At 41.2% G+C, this 21,816-nt stretch overlaps 1 protein-coding gene across 1 annotated transcript in view; it reads left to right on the top strand.

The window, feature by feature from the left end:
• Nucleotides 1-18,334, top strand: part of LOC126248520 (putative inactive tyrosine-protein kinase Wsck) — a 149,669-nt gene extending 131,335 nt beyond the window's left edge. Inside the window, exon 12 of the mRNA XM_049949573.1 lies at nt 13,425-18,334. Coding sequence (XP_049805530.1) covers nt 13,425-13,499 — 75 coding nt within the window. The 3' untranslated portion in view covers nt 13,500-18,334. The remainder of the gene's footprint in view (nt 1-13,424) is intronic.
• The last annotated feature ends 3,482 nt before the right edge of the window (nt 18,335-21,816 follow it).

Genomic DNA, 21,816 nt, shown 5'->3' on the forward strand with positions numbered 1-21,816 from the left:
TTGCCTCTGTACTTCTGCCTCGACTGACATCTCTGCCGAATCTCTTTGCCTTTACAAATGTCTGCTTGTGTCTGTGTATGTGTGGTTGGATATGGGTGTGTGTGCGAGTGTATACCTGTCCTTTTTTCCCCCTAAGGTAAGTCTTTCCGCTCCCGGGATTGGAATGACTCCTTACCCTCTCCCTTAAAACCCACATCCTTTCGTCTTTCCCTCTCCTTCCCTCTTTCCTGATGAAGCAACCATTGGTTGCGAAAGCTAGAATTTTGTGTGTATGATTGTGTTTGTTTGTGTGTATATCAACCTGCCAGTGCTTTCGTATGGATATGACCTCACACACATATGGTTAACTCTTTACCTGTGGAAGCATGTGTACGAGACAAAGTTTTTCCTGAAAAATAACCATATTGCCAGATCTTTATTCCTATAATGCCACCATTGAGGTTGGGGAGGTCCACATCATGGAGCTAAGGAGGACCAGAACCAAATACAAATAATTATTTGTTATTTATTCATCATAACTTAAATAATGAATAATATAGAATACCACCACCATTACTTTGTGTACATCTCGAACAGAACATTCTTACTTATATCCAGTGATTGTCCCTGTGGCTCTGCACAGTTTCTTTTGATAAATAATTCATTTATGCATGATAAAAGAATTTGGCTCAGTGGGTAAATTCCAGGCTACAGTGCTAAAGCTCTGAGGTTTGATACCTCGTTGGTCCTGGGTTCCTTTTTTTTGTCACTTCTTCCGCCTTTGACAATGAGAAACATGTCAAGATTAGGTGCATCATTTTTCGGAGTCCACGTTACGCTATAGGTCCCACTATAACTGGTTGGATAATTCGTTTCAAAGATTCGAGGAAGGCTACTGCATGCCACCTCCAATGGAACAGTAGAATACTGTATTATTCAAACCTGCCTTCAGACTGAACACAGTTTTACTAATGTAACATACAAATGCTTCATAGCCAAATTACATAGCCTAACAGTTCCACTACTGATGTGACCCAATTCAGCTACATTTCCCACTGCTTTCGTTCCTCCTGTCTCCTGCCAACACACTGAAGCACTCTCGTAACTAACCAAAGATGAGAAAGCAGCTAACTGCAGTAGCCAGCAGAAAGATTGCGGGAGGCGCACATCGGCACGGCGTGTTGCGGACGGTAGTTGCCGCAAACAGAGTCCCATCCACCAGAGGGCACGCGAGAATTCGGCTGCGACCTCTGCCAGCGGAACAACAACAACAACAACAACAACTCAGGCAGCACGGGCCGTGCCCAGTCAGTTCACATCGGGCATGCCTATGAGACGGTTCTCGGTCTACTCTGAAGTGCGACGGAAAACATGAACCGTGTTCCTACACAATTGGCGACGAGTAGGGTCGTTCTTTCGCGTGTTGCGTCGTTGTTCCGGTTTCGCGGTTTATCCGTGGCATGGAGGATTTAGTGCGGGTTTTGGTTGAGCAGCAGACGGAGCTCATGGCCACCATGAAACAAGTGCTTCCGGCGTTGCTCTCCACGCCGTCTGCTCCGGCGCCGTTTCCTCCTCCCTTTCCCCCGTATGACGAGATGGCGGAGGATTGGGACGCGTATGAACATTGCCTTTGGCAGCATTTCCAGGCGTTTCATGTTGCCGATGCAGAGGTATGTCGTGCTCTTTTCTTGTCTTGGATATCTCCCTCGCTGTATCATGTTTTGCGGCAGCTAGCGCCGTTGCAGGAACCCTCGTCCTTGTCTTTTGACGCATTTTGTTCCTTACTGTCTTCATATTATCGCCGCCGCACACATGTTGTGGCGGCTAAGGTTGAGTTCTATCAATGCAAGAAACAGCCCCATCAGTCTTACCGGCCATGGACCGCTACCCTGCACGGTCTTAGTCGCAAGTGTCATTTTGTCACGGAGCAGTCGCGAGAGTCGTATGCCCACGTTATGGTGTGCGGCGTCATTGTTTGTTCGGCCCCTGATAGAGAGGTCCGGCAACGGGCCCTGCAGTTAGAAGACCCTTCCATCGAGGAAGTCCTGTCCATTGCTCAATCGTATGAAGTCTCTCACGCCGCCGGTCAACAGCTGGAACCGTGGTGCGATGTCGCGGCGGTTCAGGGCGGCGCGGCCGCGTCCACTGCGTCCGGGGTGGACGACGTGCGAGCGGTACAATCCAGCCGTTACGGCCGCTCCCGCACGGCGCATAAACAGAGTTCCGGCCGCCAGCCCCTGTTACCGTCCTGTGCGTCGTGCTATATACATCACGATCCGTCGGAGTGCCCCCAGCATTGGGCCATTTGTCGCAAATGTAATAAAAAAGGACACATTGCTAAAGTTTGCCGCTCAGCCTCGAAAGAATCGAATGAAGCAGTTCCAGAGGACATGGACGTTTCATCGGGCCAGGCTCCCGACGCATCGGCCCACAAACTCTTTATCAAGGTGTCGGTCCGGTCACGCCGATTACAACTGCAAGTAGATACGGGCGCGGCGGTTTCTTTGTTGAATGCACAAACTTACTCCGACCTTGGGTCGCCCCCGTTGGCGCCAGTTTACCGGCGTCTACGCTGTTATGGTAAACAGTTCATTCCCCTACAGGGTCAATTCACTACCGACGTGACTTACAAATCAGTCACTCAGCCTATTACTTTTATTGTTGTCAGTGATGCGAGCTTCGCTAACCTTTTTGGCTTGGATGCCTTTCAAGCTTTCGGGTTTTCTATCACTGACACCGTACAGTTGGTCTCCGAAGACGTTCACTATCAATCATTAGAATCTTTGATCTCAGACTTTCCAGATATCTTTGAGGAGGGCCTGGGGCGTTTTTCAGACTTTGAAGCTCACTTAACGTTGAAGGCGTTGGCTCGCCCGCGTTTTCTCCACACGAGGCAGATCCCCCGGCTCTCCGCCCTCAGGTAAAAGAAGAGCTAGACCGGCTGACAGCCCTAGGGGTCATTCTTCCCATTTCTTCTAGCGAGTGGGCTTCGCCCCTCATTATTGTCAGGAAACCCTCAGGAAAATTACGTCTTTGTGGCGATTTCAAGACCACCATTAATTCCCAATTGGTGGTGGACACCTATCCTTTGCCTCGTGCTGATGAATTGTTCTCCGCTGTAGCGGGAGGCCAATATTTTTCTAAAATCGATCTTTCGGAGGCTTATCATCAGATACCTCTGGATGAGGACTCCAAACGGCTGGCGGTTGTCAACACCCCGTTTGGCCTTTACCAATACCAGCGGTTGGCCTTGGGAATATCCAGTGCCCCGGCGATATTCCAGCGTTATCTTGAGCACGTCATGTCGACAATCCCTCATTGTATTAATTACCTGGACGACATAATAGTCACGGGCCGCAGCACGAAGGAACCCTTGCACAACCTTCGCACCCTCTTTTTCAAATTCAGGTCCGTGGGCTTGCGTTGCAACCTGCGTAAGTCAAACTTCTTCCAACCGTCCATTGAGTATGTGGGCTACACAATCTCTCGGCACGGTATCCAGCCGCTAGGAAGTTTGGTCCAAGGTATCGTCGACCTTCCGCGGCCCGCTTCGCTGAAGGAGTTACAAGCTTTTTTAGGCAAGATTGCCTATTACCACCAGTTCATTCCCAGGGCTTCCACCATCACCCGCCCCCTGTACTGCCTTTTGCGCAAGGGTGTTCCTTTTGATTGGTCGCCTGCATGCGAGTGAGCGTTCACCTCGTTGAAAGGCCTCCTCACGTCAGCGCCGTGTTTGGCTACTTTTGACCCCCATAAGCCGTTGGTCCTGGCTACAGATGCTTCGCAGCATGGGGTAGGGGCAGTCCTGGCCCATCGCAACTCAGATGGTTCCGAGCAGCCACTGGCGTTTGCATCTAAAACTCTTAGTCCCGCACAGGCCCATTACTCCCAGGTGGAAAAAGAGGCTTTGGCCATTGTCTATGCTGTTACCAAGTTTCACCCTTTCTTGTATGGCACGAAGTATTCAGTTAATCACTGACCATAAACCATTAATATCGTTATTTGGCGCCACCTCTCAGATTCCGGATAGGGCGGCCCACAGACTACAGCACTGGACCTTGTTCCTCTCTAAGTACCATTATGACATTCATTTTCGCCCTACCAGACAGCATGCCAACACAGACGCTCTTTTCCGTCTTCCGGAGGGCCCGGATCCTAAGTTCGATCGAGAGGTGATTATGTGTTTTCATTTGGATGTGGCATCCCGCGAAGCGGTTGATGGCTTCCTGATCACTAGTTCTAGAGTCGCCAGGGAAACGGCAGCTGACCCGGTTCTCCGGCAAGTGGTTCGCCTCATTCAGCAGGGGTGGTCATCCCAACCTCCAGGCCGTGCCTCGGACCCTCTTCGTAATTATTTTCTTCTACGAGACCGCCTCTCTGTCTTGGAAGGAGTTCTCCTTCTGGCTACCGATGATACAGCTCCTCGCGTGGTTGTTCCTGCAAGTTTGCGAAGGGAAGTCCTCACGTTATTACATGAGGGGCACTGGGGTGTTTCCCGTACTAAAACCTTGGCTCGCAGACATGTGTACTGGCCCGGTATTGACAGAGGAATTGAGCACTTGGTGGCCGCCTGTTCCCAGTGTGCGAGCCAACAGGCATCTCCCAGGTCAGCGTTCTCTTCATGGCCGCCTGCAACCCAGGCATGGGATTTTGCGGGCCTGTTTCTCAATGGGTTTTGGCTCATTGTCATTGATGCTTATTCCTGATTTCCATATGTGGTTCGCTGCTCCTCAACAACTTCAGAGGTTGTAATCCAGGCACTAGCAAAAATCTTTTCTGTGGAAGGTCTGCCAGTCACCCTGGTCTCGGACAATGGACCTCAGTTTATGTCGCAGACCTTCCAGGATTTTTGTAGGCGCTTCGGTATTCGGCATATTTGCTCTCCCCCCTTTCATCCACAATCGAATGGGGAAGCCGAGCGCATGGTGCGCACGTTTAAGACACAGATGAAAAATGATGTGCACGGATTTCCTGCGGAGGAGGCGTTGACGTTTTTCCTGATGGCATACCGGACCACACCTATGGGAGAACGCAGCCCCGCAGAGCTCCTCCACGGGCGCCAACCTAGGACTCTGCTGCACCTCCTTCGGCCCGGTCCTCGCCAGTCTTCGCAAAACGGAGTACCCGGCTTTCCACTGGGTATGTCGGTCTGGGCACGTGGGTTTGGTCGCAATCCACATTGGATACCGGCGGTGGTCCTGCGCCGAAATGGCCGCCGGCCACGTTTGGGCCCCCACCCTCCGACCCCTCGGGCACCAGCTTCCCCATTGCCGGCACCTGTGTTGGTTTCTCAGGGGACGCTGCCACCCCTCCCCCCTGTGATTCCACCGCACTGCGATGGCTCTCAGCCTTGGCAGCCTCCAGTCGCTCCAGCACCGGCATCACCATCATTAGCGATGCCCCAGCGAGAGCCGGCCCCCCTCGCAGGCCCGATTTCTCAGCAGGCTGGTTCACCCGTGGTCGTCCCTTCCCCATTGTCCCCGCCACTGGGTCTTGACCCTCCCGCGGTGGACCAGGATCCAGAGTTCGACGGCCTGTCTCCCGTTCTGTCCCGGGTTCCGGTGGTGGGACGACGGGGGCCTCTTCGTGTGGGTCACTTCCAGCCGTATTCGAAGGTTCCGGCTCGAGGGTTGGCAGATCCGCTCAACTCCAGCCTTCCGATGGACGTGGAGGTCGTCACTCCTGCACAACGCTCCACCTTCCAACGCAGTGGATCACAGTGGCTTCACCCCCCGAAGGAGGAGTAGTGCAATAGCCACCAGAAAGATTGCGGGAGGCGCACATTGGCACGGCGCGTCACGGATGGTAGTTGCCGCGTATAGAGTCCCATCCACCAGAGGGCACGCGAGAATTCGGCCGCGACCTCTGCCAGTGGAACAACAACAACAACAACAACAATTCAGGCAGCACGGGCCATGCCCAGTCAGTTCACATCGGGCATGCCTATGAGACAGTTCTTGGTCTACTCTGAAGTGCGACGGAAAACGTGAACCATGTTACTACACCAACAGAGGCTCGAATCTGCAGTACCGTCTTCAATTGTACCAACGTTGCTAACATTATTGGATATAGAACTTGTGTTTGTAATGCTACTGCTATAAAATGAGTGAACCAAGTAAGATCTTGTGAAGCTACTAACCTGGTTCGAACCTCATCTTCTTGTTATTTGGTAGTTTGCTACCTGAAAACTGAACACTTTTTGCATATAGAACTAAATTACACAATAATGGATGCAGTACCACTTTTCTGTAGTTTCTCTTGCTCACACACTTATTAATTATAAATTAACTTTTGGGACAGTGTCTAGTTTCTTAATTCAGTTGTTTACAAGCACAAAAACCAGGCTAACCCACACACTCATAGACATTTTCAGTGACAACACTTGACATGAAACTCCTCATCTCAAAATCACGGTTTATAAAAACACACACAATTGATCACAGTTTATTATACAAGTCACTAGCACAGTTCTACAAAACATGTCCACTGAATGTAGGCTGGTAAACACAGTTTTTATTTGCATCCAACGAAAAAGATCGCTCAGATATTCCACTCAGACTTGTAGCTAACAAGAAAATGATATGAAAATGTTAATTGTTCCTACTATGACTATGGACAGAAGATGCAAGTCGTGTAATAGGTCACCTGGGACTGCAGATTTTTAAGTTGGAAGGGGTATGTGAACTGGCGTAAGGGCATTTTAGGGTTTTGGAAACTATATACTTGCTTATAAAACTTTATGGTTGAAATTTGAGAAAGTAGATAAGGTATGTGTTCTGACAGTGACTTGGCTTACATGATAAGTAGTTAATTAGTTAGTTTTTGTATATCTACACTGGAAATTACCTATTGGCAAGTACAGTTGTCCTATTTGAAATTCTGATAATTTACACAAATTCCTAGTTAGTGGCATAATTGATAAATGGTGGGTGTCATTTGGGTCAGGAAAATTAGGGCAACCAAAATATGATAGTAAACTTTGGAATTAAATATGCATAATGGCATAAAAGGCAACTGTAATTTTATCTGTGTCCTGACATATATATACTAATTATCTTTTAAGTTAATTAGTTTCCTGAAAATTAAAATACTACTATGATACTACCATTCACAACACATTTTGCAGACAGCATCCACATATGTCGCTGTGTGTACCTATAAAGATATATCACTTCATGACACATGGTTTACTATATATGACATCATAAACACTAAGATGCATGAGAAATGCTGCATCATGCATGACATGTTAATTTATTACTTGTTTACTTCTAACTCTATTCACAACATGTTTCGCAGACAGTAGGCACACATACCAGTAGATGTACCTGCAAAATTATATCATTGGACAGCATATAGTTCAGGAGTTACGACATCATAAATATTAAGCTGCAGAAAATAAAGCTGCAGGGCAAAATTCACTAGACATACGGGTGAAATATATATACAAATACACATGAACTAAGTTAAATAAGTGTGAAATATATTTGACATGTGTGTATGTGAGCAAAGACTCGGGTAAAAAGCTGGTCCTAAACACATGGAATGATTTCAATCAAATTTGGTAAACATATTAGTTGCAGTCTGGAAATAAACACTTTAGGGGCAAGAACCACCAGCCTCCTATTGCAGTGAGTGCGATAAGATGGAGAGAGAAGGGGGAAGATGAAGAGGTGGGCAGACAGTGAGTGGAAAGGAGAAGATAGTTACAGATAGGAGGAGGTAGCCACAGATAGTAAGAGGAGGAGGCAGTGGAGGAGGAGGAGATGGATCGAGATAGGGGAGGGGAAATGGTCAAAGAGAGGGGAGAGGAGGAGATGGACAAAGAAAGGAAAGGTGAGGAAATGAACTGAAACAGGGAGGAAGAGAGAGGCTGAGAGATGGGAGAGGAGAAGACGGACCCACAAAGGAAAGGGGCAGAGATGAACAGGGAAATGGAGAGGACAAGATGGACAGAGGGAGGGGAAGAGGAGATTGATAAAGAGGGGGGAGGGGGGGGGAGGAGATGAAATCTCTCTGTTGGTGATTAGGTGATTTTCCAGAACCATTTTCATTACTTTTCCACATTGTCGTCAGTAATTGATGTGCTAGGACATCCAAGGCAGTCATCGTCTTCAGTGTCAGCTTGACCTTCTTTGAAATGTTTATACCACTTGTAAAATCTTATCTCACTCACAGTAGATTTGCCAGAAACCACAGTCAACATTTTGAATATGATGCTGCATGTTATTCCATTTTTCAAGAAAATTGAATGCAAATTCTTTGATCCCTCTTTTTTGAAAGTAAAAATTCGCCGAGTACTTGAAAATTTGTATAACCTTTTCAACTGTCAACAATAAACTAAATATTCAGAACAGCTGAAAATGCGAACATACATCAGGAACATGTTTACCAACAAGATAAAAAAATTGGGTGTATAAGCACCACGAAATTAAAAAATACCCATTACTTTTTGATCACACCTGGTATACGTGTATTAAAAGGAGTGCAACAGTAGCAGGTGGATGACTCCTAGCTTGCTCTGTTTCACTCAGTGGTTGGTAATGATTAGTACCAATGGACTTCAAATTTAAAAGCCTTCTAAAATAGCCCTAGTCAAGTTACATTGCAAAACCACACAAAAATATAATGCTTTGTGGAAACCTGCTGAACATCCGAAGTCACCTGAAATATGAAAGCAGCATATTTGTACCATCAACTGTACAATTTCATGTTTATTCTCTACTGGTTTCAATTGTTACTATCATCTTCAATTTCATGTTTATTCTCTACTGGTTTCAATTGTTACTATCATCTTCAGGGAGAAAAATATTGTACGTCAATGGATCAAACATACATTTCCATCATACAGGATGCGATCAAAAAGTGGTGGGACTGATTTTTTTATGCGATCAAAAAGTGGTGGGACTGATTTTTTTAAAAAAATAATTTATTACACATATTGATACAAATCCTCAATAGTCTTCGAAATAGGACTCTTGTACTTTGTCACACAAAGTATAATGTGTCTGCCAATCCGTGAATGCATTCTGAAAGTTGCTGTCAGAATGTTGTAGAAAGTCTGGCCTGTAAACAGGGTGAAACAACTTGGCAGTGCCATACTGAACCAACTTCTCCTGCACTAACAGCGTGGTGTGACATGGCACATTGTCATGATGGAGCTTCCAGGAATGGCCGATTCCCCCTTTGCATGCGGTTGACTCATTTTCACAATCTCTCTAGGACTTCCGCATAACATTGTGCAGTCATGCTTTGTGCAGGGGATGCAGACTTCTTGTGAATGATGCCACAATGATCAAAACTGACCATGAGCATGGTTTTCAGCCTGGACGTGCTCATCTTAGGTCGTCTTTGGATGAGGAGAAGTGTTCGTGTGCCATTCTGAAGTTTGACGTTTCATCTCCAGGTTGTACTGGAAACACCAGATTTTGTCTTTGGTACCTTCATTATTGAGAAAATGTGAGCTTTCTTGAACACAGTTCTGAATTTTTGTTGAAATTTGCGCACAATTTGCTTTTTGTTCATCAGTCAAGAATCTTGGCACAAACATAGCGTAAATTTTCCTAATTGCCAAATCTCCTGTAATGATGGTTTGAGTGGTTCTGTAAAAAGGGCTTAACTACTGACTAATGAGATGAATCAATAACCAATGATAAGAGTTCAGAAGTAGTTTCTTTTTTGTCACTTTTTTGTCTACCCTTGATGTTAATGGGTGACCGGCACATTAGTCACCAGTGATGAGATCCCTTTTTTATCTAAGTTTCATCAGTGCTTTGGAATTGAAACACTGTGTTTGGGCACCACTTGAGACATACTTTAAGACTAAAAAAGGGGGGGGGAGGTGATGGTATTAAGGACCATTAGTAACATGCTTGATGGGTCTACAGAGAAGGATGTGAAAACCAGAGGATTGTCCTCTTAAATATTTCAGCATACTTTCTATTGAGAAAGTGTCAAGATATGATTTGAAGACTTCATCAGGTTTCTACACCAAAGCAAGAACATGCAGGTTTTGAATCACTACCTTACCCATGATTGTTTTAAAATTCATCTTTGTTGCTGTCCTTGATCAAAAGAGGCTTACAATAAACTTCAGATGCATGAAGTCCAAAGGAATAGCAAACCAAATTTGGGTGAGGAGTTTCAAATGAATTTGTGTCAGAAAAGGAGAATTTATATTTCAATTTTGAATAGAATTTGAGTGGTGAAATTGATGGGGAACCACTACAAAGTTATTTACTAAACACTAGAGTATAATTAATGGTATCAATTTTTTATTGAAGCTGATCAGGATTTGAACATCTTAGATTGTTATTCTGAAATAAAGGCAAATTCAAGGAGATAAAACTGAACTGCTGTCTATAGTACACGTGGAACAAATGCAGCAATGGCAAAACTTCAACAATCAAATAACTTTTTTGATGGAATGTTTGTAAAACAAATTGTTCTGAAAATTAATTAAAAGAAGCAAAATATACATTCAGTTTATGAATGACAAAGAATTGGAGGAATAAATATTGTTTATTCATAAAAGTTTTTATTTATAGATGGTGCATAACTTTTTTTATTTGTGGGAACAAGCAATGGTGAGAAACAATTACTTTCATTATTCTTGAATAAAAATTTTTGTTTGTATTCATTATTGGTGATTCAGATAAATTTTGCCGAGTTTGGGTCATTGTCAGTACAATCAGTCATGGAGTTCATGGCTTTTCTGGGTAGCCTGTTAGTAGCTTTCCTTGAACAGTGTAGGTAGAGCATTCACTGAGTAATGTAAAAATACAAATTCTGTTTGTAAGCTTGTATGCTTGCTAGTTTTGACAAACATGTTCTGCCTTACCCAAAGCAGACTAATGACCTCAGCAGTTGAGTCCCATAGTGCTCAGAGCCATTTACCCAAAGCATCCCTCTGCTCTGCCTTCTTGGGTCACATTTGTTCGCTGCAATAATAATTTCTTCAAAAATGAGAAAACCAAAGGAGAATTGTATGTTGTTATAAAGAAAGCCTCTTACCTGCTGAAATAGGAAACAAGTTATGTTTTGTTACTTAATTTTGCTCCAGGACAATTTATTATTTGAATTGTTTTTAATGGGAAAAATGCAGTGAAATAACAGCTTAATTATGAGATGAAACTTACAAAAGTGCTGTCAAGGAAAAGAGAGGGTCATCCATTAAATAATGAAAAGGTTTCATTTACCAGGCCCATAAAAAAAGCCTTTTGTGTCTATTCAGGTATTTCCAAAAGAAAGAAAGAAAGAAAGGAGAGAGAGAGAGAGAGAGAGAGAGAGAGAGAGAGAGAGAGAGAGCGCACACTGAATTCAAGGAAATAGCATGAGCAATTCTGTCATGCATGTACAAGGAACAGTGAATCACTCTGTATCAGTTAAGTTGAGGTGTTAAGCAATTGATAGGCTTCATAAATACAAGGGTAACCAATTATTATCTGCAATTCAGTTATATTTTTGTTTATTTTGGTAGTACTGTCATTTTTCATTAACAACACATGCTTTGTTTATTTGTTGTTATATCTTTGCAATTTTCAAGCTGCTGGGTTAGTTTCGTTATCGCTGCCATGCTGTTAATCATGGCTTCTCCGCCGTCTATTTGCGCCAAAGAATAGCAACGTTCAGTAATCCGTTTTTTGTGGTCAGAAGGCGTATCAGGGGCCAAAATTCATCAAAGATTTTCAGTACAGTGTGGGAACAGTGTTTTGCCACAACAGAGTGTCTGCGAATAGATTGAAAAATTCCAATATGGTTGCACAAGTGTTATGCATGATGAAGGAGCTGGATGACGATTTACCGCCACAAATGAAGAAACCATTGAGCGTTCACATGAAATGATTCTCTTGGGCATACGATTAACTATTGATGAAGTGGCACATCATCTGCAAATTAGTCACAGTTCTGCCTATGAAATCATCCATGACAGACTTGGGTTTCATAAAGTTTGTGCAAGATGGATCCCAAAACACCTTGCACAGTTGCATAAACAAACACGCTTGGACATCTGTAAAAAACATTTGGATCACTATGGTAACAAAGGGGACAACTTCTTAGACAGGATAATTACTGGTGACAAAACGTTGATCCATCATTACGAGCCAGAGAGTAAATGGCAGAGTATGGAATGGAAACATCCAAATTCGCCATGCAAGAAGTAGTTCAAGACCCAACCATCCACAGGAAAACTGATGCTTATGGTTTTTTGGGATGCACAAGGTCCAGTACTGGAACATTATGGGGAAAGGAGCAGAACAATGAACAGTGTACATTACAGTGAGATGCTTACTGCCAGGCTAAAGCCTGCAATTCGAAGCAAACATCGAGGATTGCTGTAAAAAGGTGTTGTGTTGTTGCATTACAGTGCCTGTCTGCATACTGCTGCCCACACTGCTGAAACACTCCAGAAACTCAAATTTGAAGTACTGGATTGTCCTCCAAATAGCCCTGATCTTGCCCCTTCTATCACTTGCTTGGTCCACTCAAACAGGCATTAAGGGGCCGTTGATTTGCCTCTGACGAAGCAGTGAAAGAAGCGGTGCATTCCTGGCTCGCAGCTCAACTGAGAACCTTCTTTTATGAGGACATCAGGAAGCTTGTACAATGATGGACCAAGTGCATTGAAATGCAAGGAGACTATGTCAAAAAATGATGTTCTTGTAAACTTCTTATTAGATTACAATAAAATTTTATAACTACTTTGCGGATAATAATTGATTTACCCTTGTAGTACTAAAAATATTGCTAAGCTTTTTGACAATGTCCTACTTGAGAACTTACAGAAAAAAAACACACACACACAAACGAGTGTACGTTGTACACAGCTTTGTGTATTTTTCTCCATTATGTTGGAGATAGATGTACTGCCAGGCATAGTAAGGTAACACAATCATGTCAGAATGATTGACTTCTGAATGAGAAGAGAGAGATTCTAATCTCTGTCCATCAGTAATGAAGTAATTTAAGATAACAAAAGACAATGTAAATTAAACTGCTTCAGTGAAGACAGAGCTGATTTCTACCTACATATAAGTCAAAACTGATGTAGTACATGGGCTTTTATTAATTGTCATTATTTATTAAAATTTATTTTTATTTTTGCACATAAAAAAGTTTTATTTAGAAACTAACTATGAACTTTGCTTCATTTCTCCCCCACTCCTTGTCACACAGTGTTTTGATCTACAATGATAGATTTACATAATTTTAGAATTCAGTCTGCAGAGTCACAGCATTACAATAGAGCAAATAGGAAACTGAAGAAATCCTAATGATGCTGCTTGCTTGTAATGTTCATCTTTTTAGTGTTGATTTTTTGTTGATATTTTTAATTTAAAAAAATGTGTTGCACATATTCCTTACTGCAGTTAATTTTACTGTATTTATGTAGTTATTAAACATGTATCAGCCCAGTTTTCATAGAGTCTCTCCTTTTTCTACAGGTTCATTTGAATTTCTCAGCAAGTGTTGGCGTTCATTATCAACAGTACTTTCCAGACTTGGAAATGCAGAAATAGTGTTTTTCTGCACTAGCACTGATGCTTAACTAATTGTTATACATTACTTATAATATTTTATTGTGTCAGTCTTTAGTACCCCTAAGAGAGCCAGACTTTTTTTTTATAATAGGAGAAGTTGTTCTGATTTGGAAAAGATGTAAAGTGCAGTATATAGTGGGCTTTTCAGTCAGGTTTGCGATATAAGTCTGACCTATGTGGAAAAAAAAAAAAAAAAAAAAAAAAAAAAAAGTGTTTTAAAATCAGTTACATAACAGGTTGTGACAAGGCGATGAGAATCCCCCCCTTTGCTCTCATAATTTTACACCCACTTGTGGTCTTTCCTTATCAGTTAATGTATTCTTATCCCCTCCCATACATTACTTTCTTCATTTTTATCATATTATTTGTTTAATATTATAAGAACATGTGTAATATTCATTATTTTTTATTCCGTTGCTGCCCACAGTGACGTTCAATGTGTACTTCTTTTTTATTTCATCACTGTTAAGTCATTGGTGAAAAATCTGTGTATTTTGTTTCAACCTATTGCTCTGTAATTATTCATTTGCTGTCTCTACTTGAATGGTTAACACAGTTGTGTGTGTGTGTGTGTGTGTGTGTGTGTGTGTGTGTGTGTGTGTGTTTTGTGGTGCCACTGCTTTTGATTTTAAATAGTCTCTTGACACTTTCAATGTAATTGGAAAGTCAATAGATTGCTTAAGGATGCAGTAGTCTGGTTGAATAACCTGGAAGAAGTAGAAAGACCTTCCCTGGATATGACCAGCTGAGAGCTTGGTCATGCAGGTAAAGCCTGATTAAACCAGAACGGGCTCAGTGTGTAACTTTTATATATGTGCCAATAGACTGGGCTGCTGAAATGGTCATTGTTAGGTAACTAGTCTTTACAGTAAGTGGCAGCTGTCATGGCAAGTTTTATTTTTTTTATTTTTTTTAACTCCATTGATTGTAACTTGTTTTTAACATTCCATTGACAGCAGTGAAATTTCACTGATAATTACGTACTTACATTATTTTTAAGTTTATAGGCACTTATTTTTTACCATTTTTTAAAATGTTGACATTTACATTGGTATTGTGAACAAAGACGTAGGAGCTAGAAAATTTTATTAGTATTTATTTAAGTTAAATATTATTATTTGAGCATCATGTAGATGCATTTTATATAATGGACATAACAAAACATCAGAGTAGATTATGATATTCTCTGTCATGTTCTTTCCAAGATAATTTCTAGTTTGTGACAATTCTGTGCTTAAAAGATAAGTAGATATACCTAGCAATACTATGCTTTCTGCAAATTCTTACAATATGTTTTATGTGGAAAATTGTACATCTATAAAATGGTAATTGGGTGTGGATTTGGGAGTGCACAATGCTATGCAGCCTCATTCAGGTCCATGTTACTTCTTAATCTGTTTGGATGTTAAGGAAAAGTAATGCTATATATTGAGATTTTGATGATGCATATTCTGTTAAGAGTATTTCAGTAATCATAAGCGTCATATTATCAGTGAAACGTTATATAGTATTTACATGCCAAAGACCTTAGGCTTATTTAGTTCAGAATACCACAAAAAAGGAGTAATGATTGAGAATGAGAAGTCAACATCCACCTTGCAGAAATAACCATGAGCAGTTACAAGATGCACCTTATGAGCTGATGTAAAATGTTTGTTGACTTAACAGCAGAGGAAGGGGCCAGATTAATATATTTAGACTCAGTCTGCAATGGAAGAATAGAGTGAGACATTTTTAGCAGGCTATAAAAATATCAGAGTTAAGAGGTACAGAAATTTTATGTGCATGGTATTGTGAAATGTGTTGAAATAGTCAACTACAGACAAACAAAAATTGAGAGAAAGAAAAAAATCCTCAGAATCTGAGCGGCAGTGTGCTAATGGAAGAAGAAGGGAAGGTACCCTTGACTTCATCATTCCCTTACAACAGCTTTGTTATGCTTTTAACATAAACACTGCCATCTCTCTCTAATTGTCTCCTACGGTATTTCATGTTAACATCTTTAATCTGCAGCCATATTACACTATCTGCTACAAAAGTACCTTGTCTCTCATACCTTCCTTCTCTGTTGAGTGGCTTATATCTTTCTTTACATATCATAACCAGCTTAAGCTCTAGTGAATCTGCCGCCAGTGCAGTAAACTGGTAATAATAAGTAAATAAATAAATACAACATGTAGCTCCCACTACAGTGGTGATATAGAAGTATAGAGTTTTCATTATTTTGGGTTATCAAATAGCCTGCAGTTTAACTCGTTTACCTTTATTGTTGGCAGTATGAGATAAACAGGTTGTGCTGCTAAATTTTATTGTTTTCTCTCAGCTTAGCATCTGAGACCTAAATTGATCTTATAGTTAACAGAAACAAAATTAATGTCTAGTACAATAATTTCTATTTTCCACCAAAATGTAAAAATGTAAAATGTGTAAATAATGGAAGAAGATAACATAACATCTCACCGTGTAGTTGGGGCATCGGTAAGCTTGTAAAAGACTCAGAATGTTGCAGAGTTTTGGATGAATCCTCCTTCAGAGCTTTTGTGTATACATACAGTTGCAAGGCTACATTGCCCTCAGCTGACCACATGGGGCTGGCACTGCAGCTTGACTGGGTTTGGGAATTGTCAAGTCGAGTGGGTAAGGAGAGAAAGAAGAGGGAGTGATGGTTGGGGTGGCTGACAGCAGGCAAGTAGAGGCAGCAGGTGCGTGAGATACAAATGTGGGACCGGTGAGCTAATCTTGGCTGCAGGCAGGGTGAGTTGTACATGGTGTGTGATGGTGTACAGAAGTTGATTGGGAGGGGAAATCAAACAGAGGAAGAGGAGACTGTGGAGAGGTGGTCAGGTGGGACAGTGTAACGGTACAGTTTTTGTGTGTGTGCTGTAGAGCTGTGTAGAAGGATTCATCCTAAAGCTAGCAACATTCTCAATCATGTTTATGTGCCTATTGACAACTTGACACCTGTTCCATAGAGTAATATCTTTTCTCCTTCCATTATTTATATTCCACACAGGACTTTCCATTATCATATTTACATGCCACTGTTTATTTATTCAGGTAGATTCTCATTTAGACTTGCCACATTCAAGACCTTCTTGCCCTAGGAAAGTTTGACATTGTCATGAGGAATAAAACCTAAGATCTTCACTCCAGTGGCAAGCAGTACTAACCATGAAACTTTGAAGGTAGGGAACATTATTCCAGGGGGAAAAAATCAGGTTCTTAATATTCACAGAGAAAGTGAATGTTATGTGTAATACAGACATATAAGATATGTAGAAGGAAATGTTACCAAACTGTACAGTGGTTTCAATGCAGGAAATCCCATAGGAATAGAGAATTCTGCAGGATAAAGTATGATACCTTAAAATGAGAGAAGTTGGGCTCCATTCATTACTGTAGGGTAATCTGTTTCAATACTGCTCCTTAAGGCCCTGCACTCTCAGGTGCTCCTTAGCTCAGCTGCGGACAGGCACAGCTAGCACGGCCGCCAAGCAGCCCTGTTACACTCATTCTGCATGTACGCAAACCACTTGCCCACCCTTGCCCATGTGCTTGACAGCTGCAGAAGAATGATCCAGATGCTTAATGGCCCTCACGTCAACTGTTTACCCACCTCTGCCTGTGGGTGATCTGCTTCCCACAGGCAGGCTCCCAAGCTGGAACAGCCTACTGTAGAATTTAATGGTTCTACCAAATCCCACAAAATATGAGTGAGTGAACAGAACAGATAGTTTCACTTCAGGCATCAAATGATTTTATTCAGCTATAAGCTTGTCAGTTGAGCAGTGCATTTATGTACGTGAGGCACATTTTGAAGTCCCACTATCGTGTCTTTCATTAGTCAGACATTCACAGCAAAATATGTGTAGCTGAAGTTAAAGGGATGAAACCTTCTGCTCATGAAATAATGTTGTGATCTTTGTTACTTTTGTCAAATCATGGGAAGTGTATGAATGTCATAACAGTGAGGACTATGAAAAAAGTCAGTTTAATTGCAGTTGGGTTGAAATTCCAGATGTATTTGTATATTTAGTAATTAGGGAAATTTCTTACCCACAAAATTGTTTTATGCTATCTTGTCTTCATGTAACCTTGTTGGCTTACAGTGCACTACAAGCTCGTGACTGCATATTTTGCAACATTGTTGCAATGTTTTTGTGAAACTGTGGTGTTTGTTGATTCTTTTCAACTGTGTTTAGAAGTTGTACTGAATGAAATATCTTCTTTGTACAGTGTGTAATAAACATCAGTATTTTTTCACCCTTCCCTGTATTTGTGGCTGTGTTACTGAATCTGGCACTCCAGTGAATGAATGTGGCACAGCTGAAGTTGAATTGGCTGTCAGTTTGTGTTTAGGGCCACTGCTATTCTACACTTTGTGTTTCCCAAATTTTAATTGTGTCATATTATTTACGAATCAATAGTGGCACTGAAATTCATTTTGTGAGATATAAAGTAAGACACTCTCTATGTTTGTAAACTGTCTGTAGCTCGGGCAGCAATCTCTTATTGAGACATATTGCAAGTACACTGTGATGTCTACAAGGCCCACTGCCTCTCTGTTCGTCAACTGATCTAAGAGTGATGTATCACACCCATATTTTCTAGCCCACTATTAAATTAATTATAATATGTGTGATGATTTATTGCAATTAGTGTTCTGTAACTAGGGAAAAGAAACAAAAAATAAGTTGTGACAGCCTCCGTCCACAGTTTACAAATTATATTGTATGTACATAGTTTATTTTTTTATTTTATTTTGTCCTTGGAAAGACCAAATAAAGTTCACTGTATTATTGTGATCTGTGTAACTCAAGCAATGTGATAACTTTCTTTTTATATTATATTTGTCACCCCCTATTACCTTTTTGTTATTATTATTATTATTGTTATTGCCATCATAGTTGCCCAAATAAATGGGTGTCACACATACCACATTTTATCTGCTCTGTTGCTGTAATATCTCTTATTTAATTACACTCCGAGCTATGTAATATGTTGGTAGGTGTTTAGATTCATGACAGCAGTCAGTTTCTGAAACATTTGAGCGACTCGGGGGAACACAATGGTAAGCGCCAAAGTCATAGTTTTGAGATACAGTGGATTTAAAGTTAGAATCTGAATAATTTTTTTCAAACATTGCTTGTATTCTGTAGTGTGTTTAACATCTGTCTTCTTCTATGCAGACATAAATAAAACAGAGAGCAGGTTAAAACAAATGAAATATACAAAAAGTATTACATAATGGTCATATAGATGTGATTATGCTTTACCAACCACACATAATTAAAAATACATGCTGGTAGAAAATTACGTATGAAAATTTACACCAACTATTCAACACTTTATTAAAATTACATTGTCATTCATCACTCTCGTCACTGACATGTTCTCTGTCTGAAACAGTTGGCCTTAGTGACAGGAAAAATCCATGATGGGCTGGAGGTATGTAATCTACAAGTTATAGGATGTTAGCAATTTTCTTCTTTTCAACAAGTTTTCGCACGTTGTATTTAAGTCGAAATGTTGGAACAGGGCACTACGTTCCACATTGTCTGAAACTTATTTCGTGCCATATGTCATGACAGAATGTCTTGCTTGTGAATAAAGACATCACCTTCCACCTACATAAATTCCTTAGGTTGACATCTTGACCATCAACTGCCTTCTTTCTTAAGACAAATGCTTCTTTCGAGTGCCTTATTTGAAAGAAATGCTCTATTTTCATATTGTACACAAAAAATGGATTCTTCTTAGCTGACTTATGGATGATATCCAACCACTGATCTAGACTGTACACATCGTGTGCCCACTAGCGGGGAAGTGTTGTTCAATCACATGAAATCTTCCAGTTGATATTACAGTAGACTCTCACTAATCTGGCCATTCCTGGCACATATGGATGCCGGATTAGCAGAAGTGTCAGATTATTGAGTGTCTGAAATTTATTTTATTCATTTATTTTGTTTTTTATTTATTTTGAAAACATAAGGGATATAGTGTACTGTACTTTATTAAACTGAAGGATACAATTTTAAAACATAGCGGATATACTTTATTAAAGCCAAAAATACATTAATTTTCAAAGAAAACATAGTCCTTGAGTGTACAATATACTCTACACAATTATACATTTGTATCACTCACCATGAAACATGTCCCTAGTTTTTAACTGTCACAATGATGATACGCGACAGTGGCATACTTTATCATGCAACCACTTTACAAGCATTACATCGGTACTGCATGTATCTGGCTGTTGCATAATGTACTCCAGGAAGATCATCAATTTCTTCTCCTTCTGGAAGGTTGTGGAACATGTCAGTGTACAAAGTAATTGATAATTCTGAATTGACTGGCTCATCGCTGTCACTCACTACTGGATCCAACTCGTCATCAATGGATTGCCACAATTTTCTCCAGTTCTTCATTATGGTAGCGCTCTCCACTTTATCTCATGCTTTGACTGCTGGGAAAACATCACCACATATGTTAATTGCTTTCCACGCCTTCAGCATAGTCTCAATAGAGTCCTTTTCACTTTCGTTCAGCAACGAGATGAGAAGTGAATGTCAATAATGATGTTTAATTGATTCCAAAATTCCCTGGTCCATGGGCTGAATTAGGGCTGTCACATTGGGTGGGAGAAAGAGTACTTGTATAATATCAGACTTTAGAGAAACATCTGAAGGATGACTGGGAGCATTATCGGTTATAAGGATAGATTTTAGTGGGAGCTTTTTCTTCTTTAGCTCTTTTCTCATTGCTGATACAAATGTTTCATGGAACCACCGAGGGAATATTTGTCTGTACATCCACGCTTTCTTCTGAGCACAATACTGTACTGGTGGAGTATTTCTGTCAGTGTGTTGAAAACAACATGGATGTTGGGATTTTCCAATCACTACAAGCGGTAGTTTATGACTCCCATTTGCATTACAACACGCCATTAATGTTACGTGCTGTTTCTGTTGCTTGTAATCAAGAGCTTCCTTGTCATTTTTGGCAGCTAATGTTTTTGAAGGAAGCATCTTGTGAAAGAGTCCTGTTTCATCAGCATTATACAAGGCATCAGCAGTTAAATCTTCTTCCTCTATTATATTCCATATTTTGATTACAAACTCGTCAGCATCCTTATCATTAGCTGAGCAACTTTCTCCGGTGACTGTCAGCTGCCAAATGCCATGTTGTTTTTTCCAGTTTGATAGCCAACCTTTGCTCACTGCAAACAAGTTACTACTGCCAAGTTGTTTGTTAAATGAAGCTGCTTTTTCCTTCGGGCCACTGACTGGAATTCCTTTACTGTGTTGTTGTATGAACTATCTATAAACAGCTACGACCAGTTCTTAATTCTCACTCTTTTGCATAATCTTCCGTTTTCCCAACTCGCTATCCATTTGTGTTGAGTACTGTCAGATAACATCTTCTTTCTTTTTTGTCATAAATAGTTGCTCTTCCAACATTGAACTCAGCAGCAACGGCTTTCTCTGAAGATCTCGGTTTAACTTATCTAAAATTTTGAGTTTCTGCTTGAGGTATAGCGTAACATGTTTCATTTTAGAAGACATGATTCCGAACTGTAAAGGAAGCTACAATTTCAAATACAGTATATAAAGCATTGTTTAGCTAAGCATTGTTGCACATGATAATTTGTTGTGAACGTGTTTTTGGATGTGTGCCGGATTACTGAGACTCCAGACGACTGAGGGCCGGACTAGCGAGAGTCTAGTGTAAATACTTCCAAAACAGAAGTGTGCTCCAGTTCTTATTTTGGCCACACCAGTTATCAGATATCGTGATAAAAGTCTCTCCTTTTATGTTGTTTTCATCAAATTAACGTAAAAGGCAGCTTAAAATTTCCTCTGATCCACGGGCAGCAGTAGTAGCATCCCACAAGAAGCAGTGCCCTTCGTTCTTGCCATAGTCATGAACATTCAGGTTATATAACCAAATTTTCCTTTTGTAAAAAGCTGGCCCACATCTTAACTTAGGAACTGGGAGAATCTGCTGCAAATCAAGTCACAACATGAAGATTACTGTCTGCGTCTGCTCATTTTGCCTGGATTCCAGTGTTAGCCTGCCTGGCCTCTGCATGACATTGGTATAACTCCAACTGACACTCAAGCCTTGCTTTCAGCTGGGGGTCAACAGTACTCTTAATTTTCACTTTTAGCATGGCACAAGTCTTACATGTGTCGTTCTTTGGTAACTTTGCTCCTACGTTATACTCTTCAGTGAAAATTCGCCTGTACTTGTCTGCAGTTACAGGGTCATAGGATATCTCCATGCAGAA

Source organism: Schistocerca nitens, chromosome 3 (genome assembly GCF_023898315.1).
Source record: "Schistocerca nitens isolate TAMUIC-IGC-003100 chromosome 3, iqSchNite1.1, whole genome shotgun sequence".
NCBI classification, from domain to species: Eukaryota; Metazoa; Arthropoda; class Insecta; order Orthoptera; family Acrididae; genus Schistocerca; species Schistocerca nitens.